Source organism: Phyllobates terribilis, unplaced genomic scaffold, assembly GCF_046119375.1.
Source record: "Phyllobates terribilis strain yellow unplaced genomic scaffold, ASM4611937v1 Scaffold_10__3_contigs__length_209671492, whole genome shotgun sequence".
Classification (NCBI taxonomy): Eukaryota; Metazoa; Chordata; class Amphibia; order Anura; family Dendrobatidae; genus Phyllobates; species Phyllobates terribilis.
In genome coordinates this window covers 17,587,672-17,608,461 of record NW_027362770.1, presented here as the reverse complement: position 1 = coordinate 17,608,461, position 20,790 = coordinate 17,587,672, and the positions used below count along the sequence as shown (strand labels likewise).

The 20,790-nt window shown below is 42.2% G+C and overlaps 1 protein-coding gene across 5 annotated transcripts in view; it reads left to right on the top strand.

The window, feature by feature from the left end:
* DOCK2 (dedicator of cytokinesis 2) overlaps positions 1 to 20,790 on the top strand; it is a 1,661,574-nt gene that overhangs the window by 1,212,663 nt on the left and 428,121 nt on the right. For all 5 annotated transcript variants that reach the window (XM_073649510.1, XM_073649507.1, XM_073649509.1 and 2 more), the window contains one exon: positions 3,544 to 3,634. In XM_073649510.1, coding sequence (XP_073505611.1) covers positions 3,544 to 3,634 — 91 coding nt within the window. The remainder of the gene's footprint in view (positions 1 to 3,543; positions 3,635 to 20,790) is intronic.

Genomic DNA, 20,790 nt, shown 5'->3' with positions numbered 1-20,790 from the left:
CCTTTCTAATAGAGATGTGCGTTCCACAGACGGAGGGGGCGGATTCTGTTATTGCAATGGTCAACCCACGTACCACAGTCATGGAAGTGCATGATAGTGAATAGGATTGTGCGTCCAGGGCTACAAAGTAGATTCCTGTGCAGTAGCAGCGTGATATGTCCATAGTCAATGTCCCACATATCAGGGCGTAATTAGATATTTCATCTGCAATACAAAATCAATCATTAGGACCAGTCTTTTCCATAGAGTAATGGTGTAACGACAACTTATGTTAGCATAAATTAGCATATAAATGAACTTCATCATATTATGCAAAACAACCATGGAATCGGGCACTTGACCCCATGAAGGCAGGTGACAATTAAATTAAAGAGATCAGATCATAGTCCCTATTGAGACCCTTGGGGTCAAGGGACTGTAGTTCGTGTATCCAGTATGCCTCCCTTCGTTTCAGGAGGCATACACGGTCGCCACCCCTCCGTGGTGGTAATACCTGTTTCAAGACTTGAAATTTTAATTTTGAAATCTGATGTCCTGCTGTGTTGAAATGGAAGGGAATGGGCAATAATAAATTTTTGCAACGTATGGTAGATTTATGCTTGGAAATACTGTCCCTAATGGGTTGGGTGGTCTCACCGATGTATATCAAGCCACAAGGGCATTTAATCAAATAGACTACAAAAGATGTGTCACAGGTAAAGAAATTTCGTATTTTGTATCTCTTCCTGGATTGTGGATGATGGATTATATCCCCTCGTAGAACATTATTGCATTGCCTACATTGTAGGCAGGGGAATGTCCCTGTTTTGGGATTCAGTAAAAATCTCTGTCTCGGACCTGGGTTTGTACTACCTATGTCTGCTCGTATTAGGGAATCCCTAAGATTGGATGGTCGCTTGAAACAGGGTAAAAAAGGTATTTGAAAGGAAGAGATATCTGGATAGCCTGTTCCCAGTATATTCCAGTGTTTCCGTGTTTCTTTATGGAGTATGTACGCGTATGGGTGGAACGTATGTACAAAAGGAATGCGATCCTTGGTAGACATCCGCTGGTCACCGGGCTCTATTTGTTGCTGGTCAAGGATAGATGGGGGGGTAGCCTCTCTCCAAAAACCTTTCTCTCATCTCCTGAAACCTAACTTGCTTTAACTGTTCATTGGTTACTATTCTGTCCACTCTTTTAAATTGGGACTTGGGGATGGAACTCTTCATGGCTCTAGGGTGGTTGCTAGTGAAGTGCAACAGACTGTTGCGGTCGGTGGGTTTGGAGAACAGGTCTGTGGAAAGGGTGCCATATTGATCTTTCATCACCATAGTATCAAGAAAGCTAGCTTGATGAATGTCATTGGTCATGGTAAAGTTAAGACTGGGCCATGCTATATTTAAGCTGGAGAAAAATTCTACTAGGAAGTCTTGTGGACCTGCCTATATGCAAAAGATGTCGTCAATGAATCTTTTCCACATGATGGAATATCTCTGAAACCATGGATGAGAGTAGACGACATCACTTTCAAAAGCTGCCATATAGCAGTTTGCGTATGTGGGGGCCACATTGGATCCCATGGCAGTCCCTTTTACTTGGAGGTAATATGTGTCTTGGAACAGAAAGAAATTTTTAGTGAGGACCATAGTTAAGAGGTCTAGACAGAGGCTCAAAATCTTGGGATCTGTTTCAGAGTGTGACAGTAGCTGTTGGACCATAGCAATGCCTCGTTCTTGAGGTATGGATGTATATAAATCTTTCACGTCTTAGGGATTCCCTAATACGAGCAGACATAGGTAGTACAAACCCTGGTCCGAGACAGAGATTTTTACAGAATCCCAAAACAGGGACATTCCCCTGCCTACAATGTAGGCAATGCAATAATGTTCTACAAGGGGATATAATCCATCATCCACAATCTGGGAAGAGATACAAAATCCAAAATTTCTTTATCTGTGACACATCTTTTGTAGTCTATTTGATTAAATGCCCTTGTGGCTTGATATACATCGGTGAGACCACCCAACCCATTAGGGACAGGATTTCCAAGCATAAATCTACCATACGTTGCAAAAATTTATTATTGCCCATTCCCTTCCATTTCAACACAGCAGGACATCAGATTTCCCAATTAAAATTTCAAGTCTTGGAACAGGTATTACCACCACGGAGGGGTAGCGACCGTGTATGCCTCCTGAAACGAAGGGAGGCGTACTGGATACACGAACTACAGTCCCTTGCCCCCAAGGGTCTCAATAGGGACTATGATCTGATCTCTTTTATTTAATTGTCACCTGCCCTCATGGGGTCAAGTGCCCGATTCCATGGTTGTTTTGCATAATATGATGAAGTTCATTTATATGCTAATTTATGCTAACATAAGTTGTCGTTACACCATTACTCTATGGAAAAGACTGGTCCTAATGATTAATTTTGTATTGCAGATGAAATATCTAATTATGCCCTGATATGTGGGACATTGACTATGGACATATCACGCTGCTACTGCACAGGAATCTACTTTGTAGCCCTGGACGCACAATCCTATTCACTATCATGCACTTCCATGACTGTGGTACGTGGGTTGACCATTGCAATAACAGAATCCGCCCCCTCCGTCTGTGGAACGCACATCTCTATTAGAAAGGACACACTTCCTGGACTGTGGAACGCACAAGACTTCCTGCTTCGCATGCGTCACATCCGGTGACGTCCCATCTGCACAATGGAACGCACGCTGCCTTCCTGACAGGCAGCGCTGCGTCCCACCACCTCCTGGCCTGACACCCAACACCTGTGATTGGCCCAGGCACCAACCAGCCCCTCCCCTTGTGCACATAAAAAGCGCAGAGAGACGCTACACATGGTCACCACATTGAACCAGCGGTGGATACCGCGTTCAGACATTAGGACCTCTACTACAGACAAACAGGTATGCTCCAACAGGATTATCTGACAGATTTATGCTTACTGTGGGTATTTGGCACCTGATTTAATAATCCACGTGCTTTCACAGGATTGACACACATTCCCAGAGGCCCTTCGCCCACTCTCCCTAGACACCTGACTCCAAACAGTCTGGTAGGTCTTCTTCACTGAAGTAATTTCTACCATATGAATTAAATACATTCCATGTGTGACACTGATTTTAATACATTATGCTTTATTGTTTGTATTCCAATTTCTGTGCTCTGTAATTTGAATATTATTTTGTTCTTGGTTTTAGACCACACTGATGAAGGCCGTCTATTCAGGCCGAAACGTCAGTTTTTGTTTGGACTGTAATAAATTCTACATTCATTTTTCATATCTGAGTGCCGAGGTTATTCTTTATAGTAATGTGTGCAAAACCTACTAAGAAAGAAAACATGGAAGAATTTGTTTTGAAGAATTATAACAAAATGAAATGATGTCAGTAATATAAGCAACAAAGTGACTACATTATTTTGCAGTGTGAATTGTTATGAAACATTTATTGATTGTGACATCTGTATAAAGACCAGGTTTACAGATATTATGTATATTTTTCTCACTATACATATTTCCAATTTATGTTTCAAGATACCTATACAAGCTTAGAGACCTCCACTTGGAATGTGAGAACTACACTGAGGCTGCATATACTCTTCTACTCCACACAAGGCTCTTAAAGGTGAATATTTGTTACAAAATTACAATATTTTATTTATAACACAGATCCTTGTTTGTAAAACATTGACAGTCAGTCATGATAAACTTTTAATAGTTAATTACACAGTAAACCAAGTTCATCATACTAATGGGTACATAAGATCCGTCGCTATTTTCGGTTATGTGAAATAATTCTACTATGATCTCCTGACGTCATTTTGTTGAAAATTATTACAATGCCCATAATATAACAATTGTGAGCTATCAGTTGGGTGTGTTTCCCTTTGAGAAGTGAATGGTAATGTCCAGTGGTAAACTTGATAGCAACCTATCATTATTAATACATGGGGCCTGATTCATCAAAGCTTTCATGCCAGAATTATTGTGTAAAAGCTTTGAAAATTTGCAAAAGTGAAGCGCAATTCAGAGTTGCCACAAACTGTTGAGATTTTAGGCATTTTCACTCAATGTTTCTTCCAGCTCCTACAAATTGGATGGAGCTAGGGGGACAGGACAGGGGTGTGGTGTATACCACTCATCAAATTCATGACGAGCAGTGGTGTTTGCTACACCACAAATCTTATTCCAATAGTGGCTGGAGTAGGATTTGTGGCAAGGTGTACACATAGGTGTACGTCACTCGTCCGGGGGTCCTAAGTCATGAAGAGACTTATATCTCTTCATGAGTCAGAAGCGTCTGACTCCAGCCCTTCTCGTCACCAAGACTGGTGTGAAGAACGCCAATCCTAATTAATCTGGCCCATAGTGATTTAATCTTACACTGTTGTACATTTACGATTTAGGATTAAAGTTTGTGTTACTTCAGTCTTGCAGGATCAGGTAGGGTATCCTTCTGTCAGACATAGCCAGGAAGCCTGGGAAGAAGACAAGAGCGGTTTATAATTAATTCTGTCTCTTTTTTTTTGCTGGCTACGTAACCACTATTTAGTGAATATAGACTTATAATGCATAAAAATATATACTGTATATATTTAAAACATCTTTAAGAAATTAAAATTAAAAAGTATTTAAAAAAAATCCCTTCATAAAAAAATGAAGAAAAAGTGTGATTTTTTTTACATAAAGTACATTTTATTATATACATATAAAAAATGACACAGGAACCATATTACCATAATAACCTGGAAATTATTTGGTGTGAATTGGAAACAGAGAAAACTATTAAAGGAGTTGTCCAGTCCAAAATGATAAGTCTGCAGATACTCTGTGTGTTCCCAGAGCGTGCACTGTGGGCTGGGGGGATTCACCGGTTTCTGAGCCGGGACCAGAGGGTATGTATGAGTTATACATACTCCCTGCCAGAGCTAGTGGGCATGGCTGCTCCGTACACTTGTACCGAACGAAGATTTTCAACATCTGATGCAATTCTGTCGTAAAAATCTGCACATAAAACTCAGCATACCTACAAGAAAAAATGAAAACAAAAACAAAACTTAAGAAAGAAACAAAATGAACATATACCCTGCTGTAAGTAAATAAGTTAAAGCAATAGTGCATATCAATAGCATACTGTACTTAGTAAACACAATTTTTGATCAAAAAATCTTACCATGTGATGTCATTGTGAATAAGGAACGAGCAGGATCTGGTCCCGAATATGGAAACACAGCAAATGGTATGCTATATAAACGTAATGAGCAGCTGAAAGAAAGAGAGTCCACACTCTTACCTGCACTAAGTACAGAAACCTGAAACTTAACCGAAAAAAAATTAACTGGAGTATAAGTTCATATGCATGCAAAATAAGGGCATGTTCACATTGGCCATTAAACAGGCAAAACCTAAGACAGAAACAAAATGAACCTACACCCTGCTGTAAGTAAATAAAAGCAATAGTTCATATAAATAACACTTAGTACTTAATAAACACCGTTTTAGATTTAAAAAAAGCCTAAAAGCCATCCGACCACTGTCAAGGTGTACCCAAATTGGGACCGCGCATCGAATGCTATATGCTAATAACTTCCAAATTGGATATGTTTAAAAAAAAGTTCGTTTGCTGATGTTATAAATGTGCCCCCACTCGGTACTGTGCAATGGCTGTGTCTCACTGTACTGAAACATGGTCTGATCATACCACAGCTCCTGGGCAGGAGAGGATGCAAAAGAGAGTATATCGATATTACAACATGGGATCGCAGCTGATTCTTTCTTTGGGGCAAACATTGTTTAAAAACAGGCAGGGAAACGATTTACTCACAAAAGAATCAGCTGTGATCCCCTGCTGTAATGTCTGTATTCTCTCTTTTGTTTCCTCCCCTGCCCAGGAGATGTGGTATGATCAGACCATATCCCTGCACGGTTTGATCACGACTCTTACCCAGCCAAACCAGAACTCACACTTTGCACTGACAAGGGGCAGTACCCCGAAACACAGTGTCTGCAAATTGAGTTTCTGGTCTTGGCTTTTGCCCTAAGTAATGTGACAATGGTCGTTAAAGGGTCAATAGAGTACTAGTTCTATTCCTTTCTAAAGAGACAATTTGCATATTTCCCTAAGGAGCGTTGCGGCTCGAAAAGTCTCCTCACCTTGACTTGCTTAGCATGTCACTCTCCGCAAGGAGAAACATTACTTCTTACTCACACTTTACACTGACAAGGTGCAAAGTCTACTGAACACCTCTTGGCCTTCTGGCATCGCCACTTCGGTGGCTTAAGCCGGTCGTTGCTTTTGGGAGATAGCCAGGAGGTATCGGGAGGGAGATTCTGTAAGCTGTGGATTATGGGAGTAAAGCTTCAATTCTCTGGGACCGGTGATAGCCGGGTCAAAAATGGATTCAGCATTGACAACGCTGAAGATAAGAAGTTGCATTTTTCTCTGGGATATTTGATCAATATGGTGTTTCATGACATCCTGAAGATTTACAAGTCTGAGATAATATGCCTGCAGGAGTTCAGGAGAAAAGGTAGGTATGTGTTATGATCTGCAACAAGTACTAAGGAAAGAAGGGGAAAGCTTTCCCTACAGTAAGACTAAGCTGAATCCCAACGATGTACCGGGCTGCCTGTTCCTAGTGAACGAACCCGCCTTCGTCCTAGGCTAGTCTGAATGAAGACCTATAGAATAAAGGGAAGGGGCCCCTAAAAGAACTAAGGACTGGAACAAAAATGGGACACCTCCTGAATAGAGAAAGCTGTTGCAGCACACAAAAAGATAAACTGATAAAAAGGTACTAGATGTCCCAGAAGGACCAAGCGAACTAACAGAGATAGGCACAGAAGCACCTGGCTAACAAAACAGTCAAACAACACTGAAGTCCAGCACAGCCAAAAAGGCGGAGCTGGAATATAAAGGCAGATGGTCACTTGACCGCAAAACACAAGATGGAAAAAACAAACAGGAGGGTTCTAACAGTACCCCCTCTTTTAAGAGGATCCTCCAGGCCCAGGACTATCCGTAAACCTCTTGTGGAAAGCTCTAACAAGCCTAGGAGCAGAGACATCATCCGCCCTTACCCAGGAGTTATCTTCGTGACCAAAACCCTTCCAGGAGACGAGATACTGTAATCTCCCTCTATGCCATCTAGATTTCAAGATAAGTGAAATTTCATATTCGCCATCTTCCACCACAGGAGGAACTGTGACTATGGCATCCCTATCAGATACATCCGTCTTTTTCAACAAGGAAACATGAAACATAGGATTAATCTTCCAGGAAGTAGGTACATCCAATCTAACAGCAGACTGGTTAACAACCTGAAGCACTTTAAATGGACCCACAAACGTAGGACTCAGTTTTTCAGAGGGAATCCTCAACTGCAGATTCCTTGAGGACAACCAAACCATGTCACCCACAGTAAACAAAACCTCCTTACGTTTCCTGTCAAAATACATCTTGGAGTTCTTGTTGGCCTCTTGAAGGTTGCAACGTACATTAGTCCAAACTCTCTCCAAATCACCGGAAAAATTCTCCTCCTCCGGCACCACCGACCCCAATTTGGCGAATGAACCAAAAGACGGATGTCTCCCAGTACAACAAAAGAAAGGAGAACACCCAGCAGAGGAGGATGTATGATTGTTAAGAGCAAATTCTGCGAGAGGCAGAAACTCAGACCACACCTCTTGATTGTCTGCCACAAAACAATGCAAAAACTGTTCAACATCCTGGTTCTTTCTTTCAATCTATCCATTAGACTCAGGATGATACCCAGACGAAAATGACAAAGGGACTCCCAACCTGTCACAAAAAGCACGCCAAAAGCGAGCCACAAACTGAGGTCCTCTATCAGAAACAATATCCGTGGGAACACCATGAAGCTTGACAATCTCCTTAACAAACGTCTTAGCAAGTGTCTTGGCGCAGGGCAACTTAATGAATGGAACCAAATGACACATCTTACTAAAACGGTCCACGACCACCCAGATGACAGTAAAACCCTCGGACGCGGGCTGATCAGTAATAAAATCCATTGTGAGATGCGTCCAAGGAGCACTAGGAACCTCCAGAGGGCAAAGCAACCCTGCAGCAGGAGTATGTGAAGCCTTTGACCTAGCACACACAGTACATTGATGCACCCACTTGATGACTTCTTCTGCCATCCAGGCCACCAAAAACTGCGACTGATAGTCTCAGAAATTCCTGGATGACCTGCCGACCGAGACTTATGACACTCCACAAACAAGTCTCTCCTAAAGGTTCTAGGCACGAACGACCTCCCATGGGGAGTGTTAGATGCAGCATCCTCTTGAGCTTTTAGAATCCCATTCTCCAAAATGGAGTCCAATGCCGCCATCACAACTCCTTTCTGTAAAATGCTCTCCTCCTCCTCGGCATCAACCGTAGGAGAGAAGCTGCGAGATAAAGCATCGGCTTTAACATTCTTAGTACCAGGGATATAGGTAACAGAAAAATGAAACGGAGAAAAAAAAAAAGTGCCCACCTAGCTTGACGGGCATTCAAGTGCTTGGCAGCATCCGGATAGATCAAATTCCTATGATGTGTGAAAACCTGAATAGGAAATCTAGCACCTTCAAAGAAATGACGCCAATGTTCAAACGCGAGTTTAATAGCGAGCAACTCCCGATTTCCAACATCATAATTCAATTCGGTTTCCGAATTTTTTTTCGAAAAGAAGGCACAAGGATGTACTCCATCTCTGTTCTCCTGAGACAAAACTGCTCCGACCCCCACCGATGAAGCATCGACCTCGACCAAAAAAGCTGTGGTCTCATCAGGCTGCATAAGGATAGGAGCTGAACTGAACCTCTCTTTGAGATACTGAAAAACTTCAATGGCCTCAGTGGTCCATTGGACCGTATTCGCACTTTTCCTGGTGAGATCGGTTAGAGGCTTAACAATTACTGAAAAATTCTTAATGAATTTCCTGTAATAATTGGCAAAACCCAAAAATCTCTGTATAGATCTGAAACCAATAGGCCTAGGCCATTCCTGCACAGCCTGAACCTTCACCAGGTCCATCTCCAAGCCCTCACTGGAGACAATATAGCCCAAAAAACAAATTTTCTGGACAGCGAACTCACATTTCTCCAGCTTAGCAAAGAGTGAATAATCACTCAATACCTGCAAAACTTCACATACACTCTGCCAATGGGACTCCAGATCTGGCAAATAAATTCAAATGTCATCCAAATACACAACCACATTCTTACCAATCAAGGGTCTCAGGATGTCATTAATAAGGTTCTAAAAAAATGCAGGTGCATTGGTAAGACCAAAAGGCATCACTAGATTCTCAAAATGACCTACCGGAGTGTTAAAAGCAGTTTTCCATTCATCACCCTCCTTCACTCGTAACAAATTGTATGCCCACCAGAGATCAGTTTTAGAGAACCACTTGGCCCCACTAACTGGATAAAAAAGTCAGGAATTAACGGCAATGGGTAGGAATTGCGTACAGTAATCTTATTAATTTCACGAAAATCCAGACATGGACGCAAACCCCTGTCCTTTTTTTTAACAAAGAAAAATCCAACTGCCACATGCGACTTAGAAGGTCTAATGTGACCAGCATCCAGGCTAGTCTGTATGTACTCCTCCAAGGCCTTTCTTTCAGGGATAGTTAGATTAAACAAGTGACTCTTGGGAACAGTAGCTCCCGGAATAAACTCAATGGCGCAATCATAATCCCTATGAGGAGATAAAACTTGCGACTCCTCCTCCGAAAAAACCCTCCAAAAATCTTGAATTGGTACAGGTATTTCCCCTTTTCCCACAGCCGCAATGTGACCATTACAACATTTATCATAGCATTTCGGACTCCAAGACTTTATCATATTAGTAGACCAGTCCAGCAAAGGAGTGTGCAGTTTTAACCAAGGCAATCCTAGAACGACCGGAGAGGGTAAATTATCTAATACAACCAAGTCCAAAATTTCTTGGTGAACACCATTGATAGTGAGAGGAAATGCAGCAGTCTTGTGAGTAATACATTTCAAAGGAGTGTTATCAATTGCAATCACAGAAATAGGTGATGACAAAGGTTTGGATTTCAATTTAAGTTTTTCCAAAAACCCTTTATAAATCACATTAAGTGTTGAACCACAATCCACAAATAACTGAAATTCAATCAAATTTTCCTGTAAAGTAGTACTCCCTGAAAGAAATACTCCTGCAGAGGGTAAACAAGCTATACGGGTGTACCTGACCTTTTTTTTTTCTTTACTTAAACGAAGCTCACAATACTTAATCAAATGGTCAGCTTTACCACAATAAAGACACAATCCCTCAGCGAACCTCCGGTCTCTTTCCGGAGAACGGAGCGACATCGCCCCAACCTCCATCAGTTCTCCGCCATCTGAGCAGATTTTCTGGGGACTAGGACCTGGCATTACAGGAGTCTTTACGTCATTCTGCCTAGATCTCAGCCTCCTATCCACACGAACAGCTAATTGCACGGCTTCCTGCAGAGTCTCAGGTGCGGGGAATGCAATTAGCAAATCCTTAACCCTTTCACTCAGACCAGCATGAAATAGACTTTTCAGAGCAGGATCATTCCATCTGACTTCCAAAGCCCACCTTCTAAAGTGTGTGCAATAAATCTCAACATCATCTGACCCCTGATTCAAACGCCTGAGTTCTGCCTCAGCAGATGAGATTCGATCAGGATCGTCATATAATAGATCCATAGTAGAAAAAAACTCTTCTACCAACCTCAAGCATGGATCATTAGGTTGAAGAGTAAAGGCCCACCCTTGTAGTTCATTGCGCAAAAGTGACATAATAAAACCAATGCGCTGTGATTCATTCCCAGAGGACCTTGGTCTCAAATAAAAATATAACAAACAAGCATTTTTAAAGGAAAAAAATTTTGCTGTTTACCATAAAAAACATCTGGCAGTCCTACCTTGGGTTCCACAAAATGCACTCCGGAACAGCTACTCACGTGTTGCTGGAGCTCGGCCACCTCCAGAGTCAACCCCTGCAAGCGCTGAGCCAAATCCGGGACGGAAGCCATACTGATCCCCATATAAATATATATATATATTTTTTTTGGGCTGGACTTACTGTTATGATGTGCAACAAGTACTAAGGAAAGAAGGGGAAAGCTTTCCCTACAGTAAGACTAAGCTGAATCCCTTCGATGTAGCGGGCTGCCTGTTCCTAGTGAACGGACCTGCCTTCGCCCTAGGCTAGTCTGAACGAAGACCTATAGAATAAAGGGAAGGGGTCCCTAAAAGAACTAAGAACTGGAACAAAAATGGAACACCTCCTGAACAGAGAAAGGTGTTGCAGAACACAAAAAGATAAACTGACAAAAAGGTACTAGAGGTCCCAGAAGGACCAAGCAAACTAACAGAGATAGGCACAGAAGCACCTGGCTAGCAAAACAGTCAAACAACACTGAAGTCCAGCACAGCCAAAAAGGCGGAGCTGAAATATAAAGGCAGATGGTCACTTGACCGCAAAACACAAGATGGAAAAAACAAACAGGAGGGTTCTAACAGTATGTGCTGGTACTATCTTCTATGGCTGCTTGCCAGAATTTGTTTACTGCCCTGACAATTGGAGCTGCATAAGTATTGAGACCATAAAGCCAGGACCAGTCCTAGGTCTTATGCTGAAGACTCAGGGGTGCCCCCTGCTGCTGTTGTTGACATTCCACAGGTTACAGGCCCGGATCTTAATGAGGAACCTGAAATCATCGATGCACATGAGGAGGCCCTGCCCAAAACTTAGTCTCCCAGCCCAGAGGCGGCGGTTTCGGAACTTTCTAAAGTTGAGTGTGAACTCTCTCATCAGTCTGATGTCTGCGGGGAGGGCGAGTTGGGGGGTTCTCTTGGTAAGTCCCCCAGTGTATATTGAATAGCTACTGAGGAGGAGCTGGCCAGTTGTGGAGGTGAAGGTTAGTTCACTCTTGCAAGGTCCTCTGAGGATGAAGGAGCCTGGAACTTCCTGTCTGTAAGAAGCCCAGAACGGATTGGGCAGATGCCAGTGAAGATGTTTTAAGTCCAGTGAGTTAACGTAGCTACCCTCAGAATGTCTTCTCTCCTGACACCAGTGCTTTTTTAGGCATTCCCACAGACGTAAACAGATTTGTAGAGTTGCAGTTCCAGATGGAAGACGAAAACGGTTGAAGAGGAAGTGGCCTGTTAGTAATCATGTACATAATGGCATCATATTATGGCTCCCCAGGCTGGTTGGCGCATTGCGTCCCTGAATGTCAGGCAAATAAGATCTAAATACAGGAGGGCAACCGTCCTTGATTATATCAAACAGATGAATGCTGATTTCTTCTGTCTTCAGGAATGCGGGATTGTGGACTCTCAAAGTGATAAGGACTGGCCTTAAGGACAGCATGTATGGTTCGGCTCATGTGTTAATAGGAATGATGGTGTAGGAATATTAATGGGTAACAGGGAGATTAGTTTAGATAGCTACACGGTGGTAGAGATGGGTAGATGTATCATCGCACATGTTAGCTCTAGGGGGTGGCGGGTTAGAATTATTAATGTGTACTGTCCATCAGTAAAGGACAAAAAAAAGGAGGGGCTGGCTCTTTTGGAAAAAATAAGTTTGTTTCTTCCGGCAAAATGCCTACAGTTTTAGTTGGGGACTTTAATTGCATCACAGAAGGGAATTGTGACATAACTGGTAAAAAGTTATTCAATCTTATTTCTGATTTCTCCCTTCTTGATGCTGCTGTTCTTGAATTTGGCATCCCACCACCGCCAACATACCATGCTGAAAGGGATGGTATTGTATCCAGAATAGATTACATTTTGTTTTCTAAAAATATGTTGTGTATGAATTTTGAACAAAATGTTGTACCTTTTTCTGATCATGAGTGTTTGAGAGGTGTGTTTGGTGCGAATGATGACCATGTGTATGGGAGTGGGGTATGGAAGTTGAATGTAAGATTGTTAGAAGATGAGGATGTGATGAATGAATTAAAAATAAAGTATAAAGAGTGGAGTGTATGTAAGAGGAATTTTGCGTGTGTGCTTGAATGGTGGGACTGGGTTAAGTTGTAAATCAAAAAATTCTTCAAAAAATGGGGCTATAAAAAAGCTGCTATTTATCGGAGCAGATTTAATCATTTAAACAGGCGGATAGACTGGTTAAGAAAGTGTGGAGCAAGTGGGATGGATGTGTCTGATCTGCTGGTTGAGACAAAGAGTGAATTAAAGCATGTTATGGATGAAAGAGGGAAAGAAATCATTTATCGTACCAAAATAGAACATCTTGAGAAAGATGAAAAGTGCACAAGGTTCTTTTTTAAGAAAAGTTGGGAGAAAAGTTGATATGGATAAAGTCTTGGATAGGAACGATTTGGGTGTGTCAGGTGAGAATGTGATAAAGGAGGTGAATAGGTTCTATAGCAAGTTATACGATAAGAAATGGATTGATTCTGGTCTTGCTTCAGAAGTGCTGAATGGGTTAGAGAATAAGTTGGATAGTGATGAATGTGATATTTTGAATGAGGATGTGATTATGGATGAAGTGGAAAACGTGATGAAGAGTGCTAAAAAGAATATAACACCGGGTAAAGATGGATTGCCGGTAGAATTCTATGTGAAAGCATGGGATTTTCTGCGTACTGACTTGACTGAGATATGTAAGTGTATGTGGGGGAATGGTAAGTTGTGTGAATTTATAAAAGAGTGTGTGGTTGTGCTTGTGTATAAGAAAGGTGTTTAGAGAATTGGAGACCTATAACGTTCAATTCAGATTACAAAATCTACAGCAAATTGTTGGCGAATCATATGCGTGAAGTGATTGGTAGTGTTGTGGGTGAGGATCAAGTGTGTGCTGTACCTGGAAGGAGTATGAGTGATAACTTGTTATTATTAAGAGATTTGATTGGAGACTGCATGGTTAGGAAATAGAAATGTATGATTCTTGCAAATGATTTTGAGAAAGCATTTGATAGGATCTTGCATGTGTTTTTGTGTTTTTGTTTAAAGTTCTGGAGAGAATGGGATTTCCTAAAAAAATTGTGAATGGGATAACGTCTTTGTATGATCGTGGATCAAGTGAGTTTCTTTTTAATGGATGGTTGAGTGAGAAAGTGAATATTATGTCTAGTGTAAGGCAGGGCTGTCCCATGTCCCCTGTCTTGTTTGTATGTGTGATTGAACCTTTGTTGTGCTTGGTGAGACGTGATAAAATGGTTCGAGGATTGTTGGTACCTGGGAGTGATGGGAAGCATGTGAAAGTTCTTGGCTATATGGATGATGTTGTGGCTGTGAGTGAAAGTGTTGCGTCTATGAGTAGGGTTAAGTTGCTTTTACACTTTTTCTGTGGTGCGTCTGGCTTTAGAGTGAATTGGAATAAATGTAGTTTTAAATGTTTTGGGGATGACATGGTTAAAATGGAGTGGTTAAAGTATGAGGAGGGTGCTATCAAAGTGCTGAGAGTATTATTTAATAAGGATTTGGAAGGTAAGGAGAGCTGGGAGGAGTGTGGATTGCGCATAGAACTTAAGTTAAATTTTTGGCTCCTGAGAGACTTGACCCTGAGTGGTAAGATTTTGATCATAAACGTGGTGATTCTTCCGATTTAGCTTTTTATTGCAACTCTTTTTCCACCGTCTTATGGGAAAATTAAAAGAGTGGAAAAGTTAGTTTTTACCTTTTTCTGGAGCAGTAAAATTGAGAAACTTAAGAGAGGAACTCTTTTCAAGGCTTGTCACCATGGTGGCATGGCCTTTCCAAACATTGAGATTTTTCTGGGGCTTCAGTATATCCAAATGATAGTTATGTTGTTGAATAAAGAGAATAAGAGAGCATTTATTGCAAGTCATTCAGCTGGTTGGATGTTGTATGGATTATGTTGGAGAAAGAGGGATGCAAGAGTGCCTGTTGCTTTCAAGTGTCCAGTCTGGTATGAGGTGATTGAAAAGTTTGTGAAAAAGCATGATTTATTGAGTGTGCATTTGAATGATTTTAGAATGGCTAAGGTGATGAAAATAATATGTAAGAATGAGGTGGAGAGTAATATTGTGGGGTTGAGAGGGAATGAAGTTTTGGTTGCATAGAATAGTTTGGGAATGCATGGGATGTCTAATAGACAAAGGAATATTGTATGGATGTCCTTGCACCATATTTTGCCTGTGAGGCAGGTTCAGAAGAGAAGAGGTCTGACCAGAACGGATGTGTGCCCAAGAGAAGGATGTGGTGGACGTGAGACTATGTGGCATACTATGCTATGTGGGACTATGATTATGCGTACAGTGTGTGGAAGAGTGTAGGTGGGTGTGAGTTTTATTGATTGGTATGTTGCAATGTTTGGAATTGGTGTGTGTAGTCATGTGAAAAATAGAGTATTATGGTTAGTTATGGCATGTGTGATGCGGAGTTTGTGGGATGTGAGGAATTTAGGACTTTTCAAAGAGAAGCATCTATCTGTGACTAAGTGTGTCAGTCAGATCCTTTCTAGGTTATTCTTGATTTACACTGCTCAAAAAAATAAAGAGAACACTCAAATAACACATCCTAGATCTGAATGAATGAAATATTCTCATTGAATACTTTGTTCTGTACAAAGTTGAATGTGCTGACAACAAAATCACACAAAAGTAATCAATGAAAATCAAATTTATTAACCAATGGAGGCCTGGATTTGGAGTCACCCCCAAGATTAAAGTGGAAAAACACACTACAGGCTGATCCAACTTTGATGTAATGTCCTTAAAACAAGTCAAAATGATGCTCAGTATTGTGTGTGGCCTCTACGTGCCTGTATGACCTCCCTACAACACCTGGGCATGCTCCTGATGAGGTTGCGGATGCTCTCCTGTGGGATCTCCTCCCAGACCTGGACTAAAGCATTCGCCAACTCCTGGACAGTCTATGGTGCAACGTGACGTTGGTGGATGGAGCGAGACATGATGTCCCAGATATATTGGGGATTCAGGTCTGGGGAACGGGCGGGCCAGTCCATAGCTTCAATGCCTGCATCTTGCAGGAACTGCTGACACACTCCAGCCACATGAGGTCTGGCATTGTCCTGCATTAGGAGGAACCCAGGGCCAACCGCACCAGCATATGGTCTCACAAGGGGTATGAGGATCTCATCTCAGTACCTAATGGCAGTCAGGCTACCTCTGGCGATCACATGGAGGGCTGTGCGGCTCTCCAAAGAAATGCCACCCCACACCATTACTGACCCACTGCTAAACCGGTCATGCTGAAGGATGTTGCAGGCAGCAGATCACTCTCCATGGCGTCTCCAGACACTGTCACGTCTTTCACATGTGTTCTGTGTGAACCTGCTTTCATCTGTGAAGAGCACATGGCGCCAATGGCGACTTTGCCAATCCTGGTGTTCTGTGGCAAATGCCAAGCGTCCTGCATGGTGTTGGGCTGTGAGCACAACCCCCATCTGTGGACGTCGGGCCCTCATACCAACCTCATGGAGTCGGTTTCTAACCATTTGTGCAGACACATGCACATTTATGGCCTGCTGGAGGTCATTTTGCAGGGCTCTGGCAATGCTCCTCCTGTTCCTCCTTGCACAAAGGTGGAGATAGCAGTCCTGCTGCTGGGTTGTTGCCCTCCTACAGCCCCCTCCACGTCTCCTGGTGTCTCCTGGCCTGTCTCCTAGTAGCGCCTCCAGCCTCTGAACAATACGTTGATAGACACAGCAAACCTTCTTGCCACAGCTCACATTGATGTGCCATCCTGGATGCACTACCTGAGCAACTTCTGTGGGTTGTAGAGTCCTTCTCATGCTACCACGAGTGTGAAAGCACAACCAACATTCAAAAGTGACCAAAACATCAGCCAGAAAGCATTGGTACTGAGATGTGGCCTGTGGTCTCCACCTGCAGAACCACTCCTTTATTGAGTGTGTCTTGATAATTGCCAATAATTTCCATCTATTGTCTATTCCATTAGTGGAATGTCATCCATTATATCAGATTCATTCTCTGATTCAGGAAATGAACTTGTCTTTAAGATCTTCATTAATTGCAGAACGTCTCATGTTATTTACATGGCTACTTGTCCATGTGGACTCAAATACATCGGCATGACCACACAAGAACTAAGAGTGCATATCCTGGAGCATTTAAAAGATATAAAGGCAGCCGATAAAATCATGTACACTCAATTTAAGAGCCTAATGAACTTGAAACCATTGGCTAGACATTTCAGAGATTTCCACCCACATCAAGCACACCTTCTAAGCTTTAAGGGTATCGATTGTCTCTATGTTGGCAACCGAAGAGGTGAGATAGCCAAAATATTGGCCCAACTTGAGTGCAAGTGGATCACACTATTGAGTTGTATGAAACCAAGGGGACTGAGCGAACAATGAGGTTTCAACAGCTTTCTATGAATCATTACTATATATCCCAAAGGGAGGTCCAAAACGCGGAATATACCACTCTCTATGCTATGTACCTCTGTTTTGTTTTATTTGTTTCTCTTGTTTGATGTATTTATCCATCGAAAGGATATGGTTTGGGTAATTTTGCTTTTTGCATATTACCAAAGGTATCTATGGTATTGTGTCCTCTCTGGTGAATAATATTTATGGACATAAATTATGCATGGAATAGAAAAGGTGAGTATGAGTAATATGTATGTGTTTATATTTATTTTTCTCTTTTTTCTTCTTTCCCCTCCCTTCTCCCTACCCCCTTTTCCCTCCCCTAATTTTTTCCTTCCCTTTCCCTCCCACCTTTTATTTTTTCTCTTCTCCCCCACCTTTTTTTCATTTTCTTCCCTCTTTCCCCCCTTTTTCCCCCTTTTTTTTACAGGTATATACATTTTGTCTTATTTTTTATTTTTAATTTTAATACTTTATTTATTTTTTGTTTTCTAATTTTTTATTTTTTATTTATTTTTCATATTTTTTACATTTTTTTTACCCTTTTTATACATGTTCATATTCTTCACACGCATTTTTCACGTCATTATGACTCGCCCAGGGGGATGGGGATTACTCGGTAGCCAGGCCTTTAGCCTGGCCTTAGGGATGTCCCGGTGGTCGGCTCCCGGGCCCGTACCCTGGGGTCTCTCTTTTAAAAGGGTGGATATTTGTTAATTTTAAGAAAGAGTTTGTGTCGCCACCTATGGCTTCTGGTGAGGATCACCAGCACTGCACAGTCCACTGAGGCCGGTGATAAGGCAGCTCGATGGTGTGGCTCCCCACAGGTGGAGCTAGGCCTCAGGGCAGTGTATGGAGGGGAATGCAGGACAGTCGAGACTCAGCCGGGTCAGAACAAGAACAGGGACAGACACGATAGTCACTTCAGTACCTTTTACTGATGGAAATTCAGGCACGTCCTGCAGCACTGTAGGGTGAAGGGTGCATGTCAGGATCCTCCCCAATGAGCGGGTTTTGGGCCTCCTGTTTCTTGCTTCTGCGTAGTAAGTTTCTGACCTGCCTGGAGCTAGGCCTAACTTTGTCTCTGTCCTGCGCTGGCTGACCTTGTGGTAGGGCCTTTTCTTGGCGTACAAGCACCTTAGCTGCGGGCCTATGTGTCTCCTGGCTCTGTTACGTATCAGCACTTTAGTGATCCTGGGACTTGTAGTTCTCCAGGGATTCCAGTTATGCCTTACTGGGTCGTGGAGATCCCGGTAAGCTTCGGACCCGGTGTCCAGTAAATGCTTCTTCGGGGTGAGCTAGTTAAGCTCCTCTGCCCCCTATGTACTAACTCTCCACTCGCCTTCGGCCTACTCATGCCCTGACTAGGCTATACACACTAGCGGCAGCTTGCCGCGCTTCACCGATCTTATGGCGCTGGCACACCTAAAGCTCACTACTCCGAGCTACACTGAGTCTGGACTGTGCTCCACTGCAGACTAACCTCTCTCAGGCTTCTTTACTGCAGGAACTATCTCAACAGACTTGCTCTCTGTTGACTCCAGTCTAGACTAACTGCTGCCTGGCTCCACCTTCCCTATTTATCTATCCCTAACGGGCTCCCTCTGCTGGTCTGAGGTGGAAGGTGGAGATGTGTGAATGGCTATGGGGGCCTCTTGTGGAGGAATCCATCAATGCACACTTCTAGGATCTGTGATACCAAGCGCAGCTGGGCGTCACAATTATATTATATACATTTATATTTTTAATCATTAATAGTATATTGCACTATATATTTATACACTTTGGAATTTTCTTTCTACTAGTATAATTTTCACATTAGTTGTGTAATTGCACACTCAATTAATACACTTATTTTAGTGTCACTTTTCTGTTTTTTCTTTTTATTTTTTTATACATATATTTTTGTACAGTAAGGTTCTAAATTAAGAGCCATCTGCATGTAGGAATAACTCATATCCATCTGTAAGCACGAGTAATCCGCAACTATCCTTAGGCTATTTTAGCCTAGTCTTGCCCATAAGCACATATTTGTCAGTGCTTTGATATGCCCACTGGTGAGATGGCCGTGGGAGCGCTGTGTGCCGCTCTGCACGTGCACCTCGTCGGCGCTCTGACTGGCCGGGTCGGCTCACGCGTCATTTGGGAGGCGTGTCCTTCTATGACACGTTTCCGTCCCCTCAACTCGGGCCACGGTGGTGACGTGTATGCGTTGATGGTGGTGTCCGGTAGTATGGCGCTACCCACTTTGCAATTATTTGCAGCTGCTTAATTGCCTATGTAAAACTCCCACATCCCCTCACACCACACTCCCTGATGAAGCAGGGGGTTGTGATATGTCCCTGTTACTAACATTTGGCCTTTGATTGCAATCTAGCCATTTATTTTATTGTATGTATCATGTAAAAGCACTCTGCACGTCTAATACTGAGATACCTCCTATGAGGACTTTACAAGCAGAATTGCTTTACTCACTGAGAGTTTACTGACTTCTAGTGGTGTATGCATACATTTTTCATAGTCCAGTTTCCTATGTAATATTTTAGCATCGCACTTTATCTTAAAAGCATTGGATTATGCGTTAATTGAATAACCTTATGAGAGGCTTATATGTCAACACTATTATGAACATTATGTGCTCAGTATGAGCTGTATTGGAACTGGTTATGATCTATATCATATATATATATTGCTATGTATTGATTGCATTGAAATCTATGAAATTGACAATATAAATCATGAATCCAGTATATTGATTTTTTTTTTATTGTATATTTATGAAGTGCATTTATTTAATTATCTGGGACATACTCACCCTCCTCTTACATCAATTTTTAAATTTGTATGTTGTATTTTTAAATGTCCTTGTTTGTGTTTATTTTAAACAATTTTTCTGTGTAATAAAGATTATCTGATTATATAAGGCCTGTTTGGATACTTTTTGTAGGTTTTCTGGGAGGTATATTCACCTGAGTCATGGAAATGGGATTGACGTGCATGTAGGATAAGGGTGGAGGTAGTGGTGTCACCCGCAGACATTGTTTCTGGACCCTGGGGTTAATAATAATAATAATAATAGTTCGGCCCACTTAGCCGGGTGCTTTGCTGTCATGTGCCTGATCATGCTGGTGGTGGTCAGACTGGTAGTTTTGCTGCCCCTGCTGATGCTGGCCTGGCAGATGTTGCAAATGGCCTTTTTTGGGTTAACTGGACAGTCTTTAAAAAACAACCAGACTCGGACGCCTAACCCTTGGCCTGGCAACTACCCTTGAGTTAGTGCTCTGGAGAACAGTTGACCAGAAAAATTATTAATAGCGCACAGAAGAGCTATTAGATATGAGTTCCAGCAGCAGAAAGGATGTGGAATTAACCCTATCCTGTCCTACACTATCCCTCCACAATCTCTCCCTAACTACTGCTAA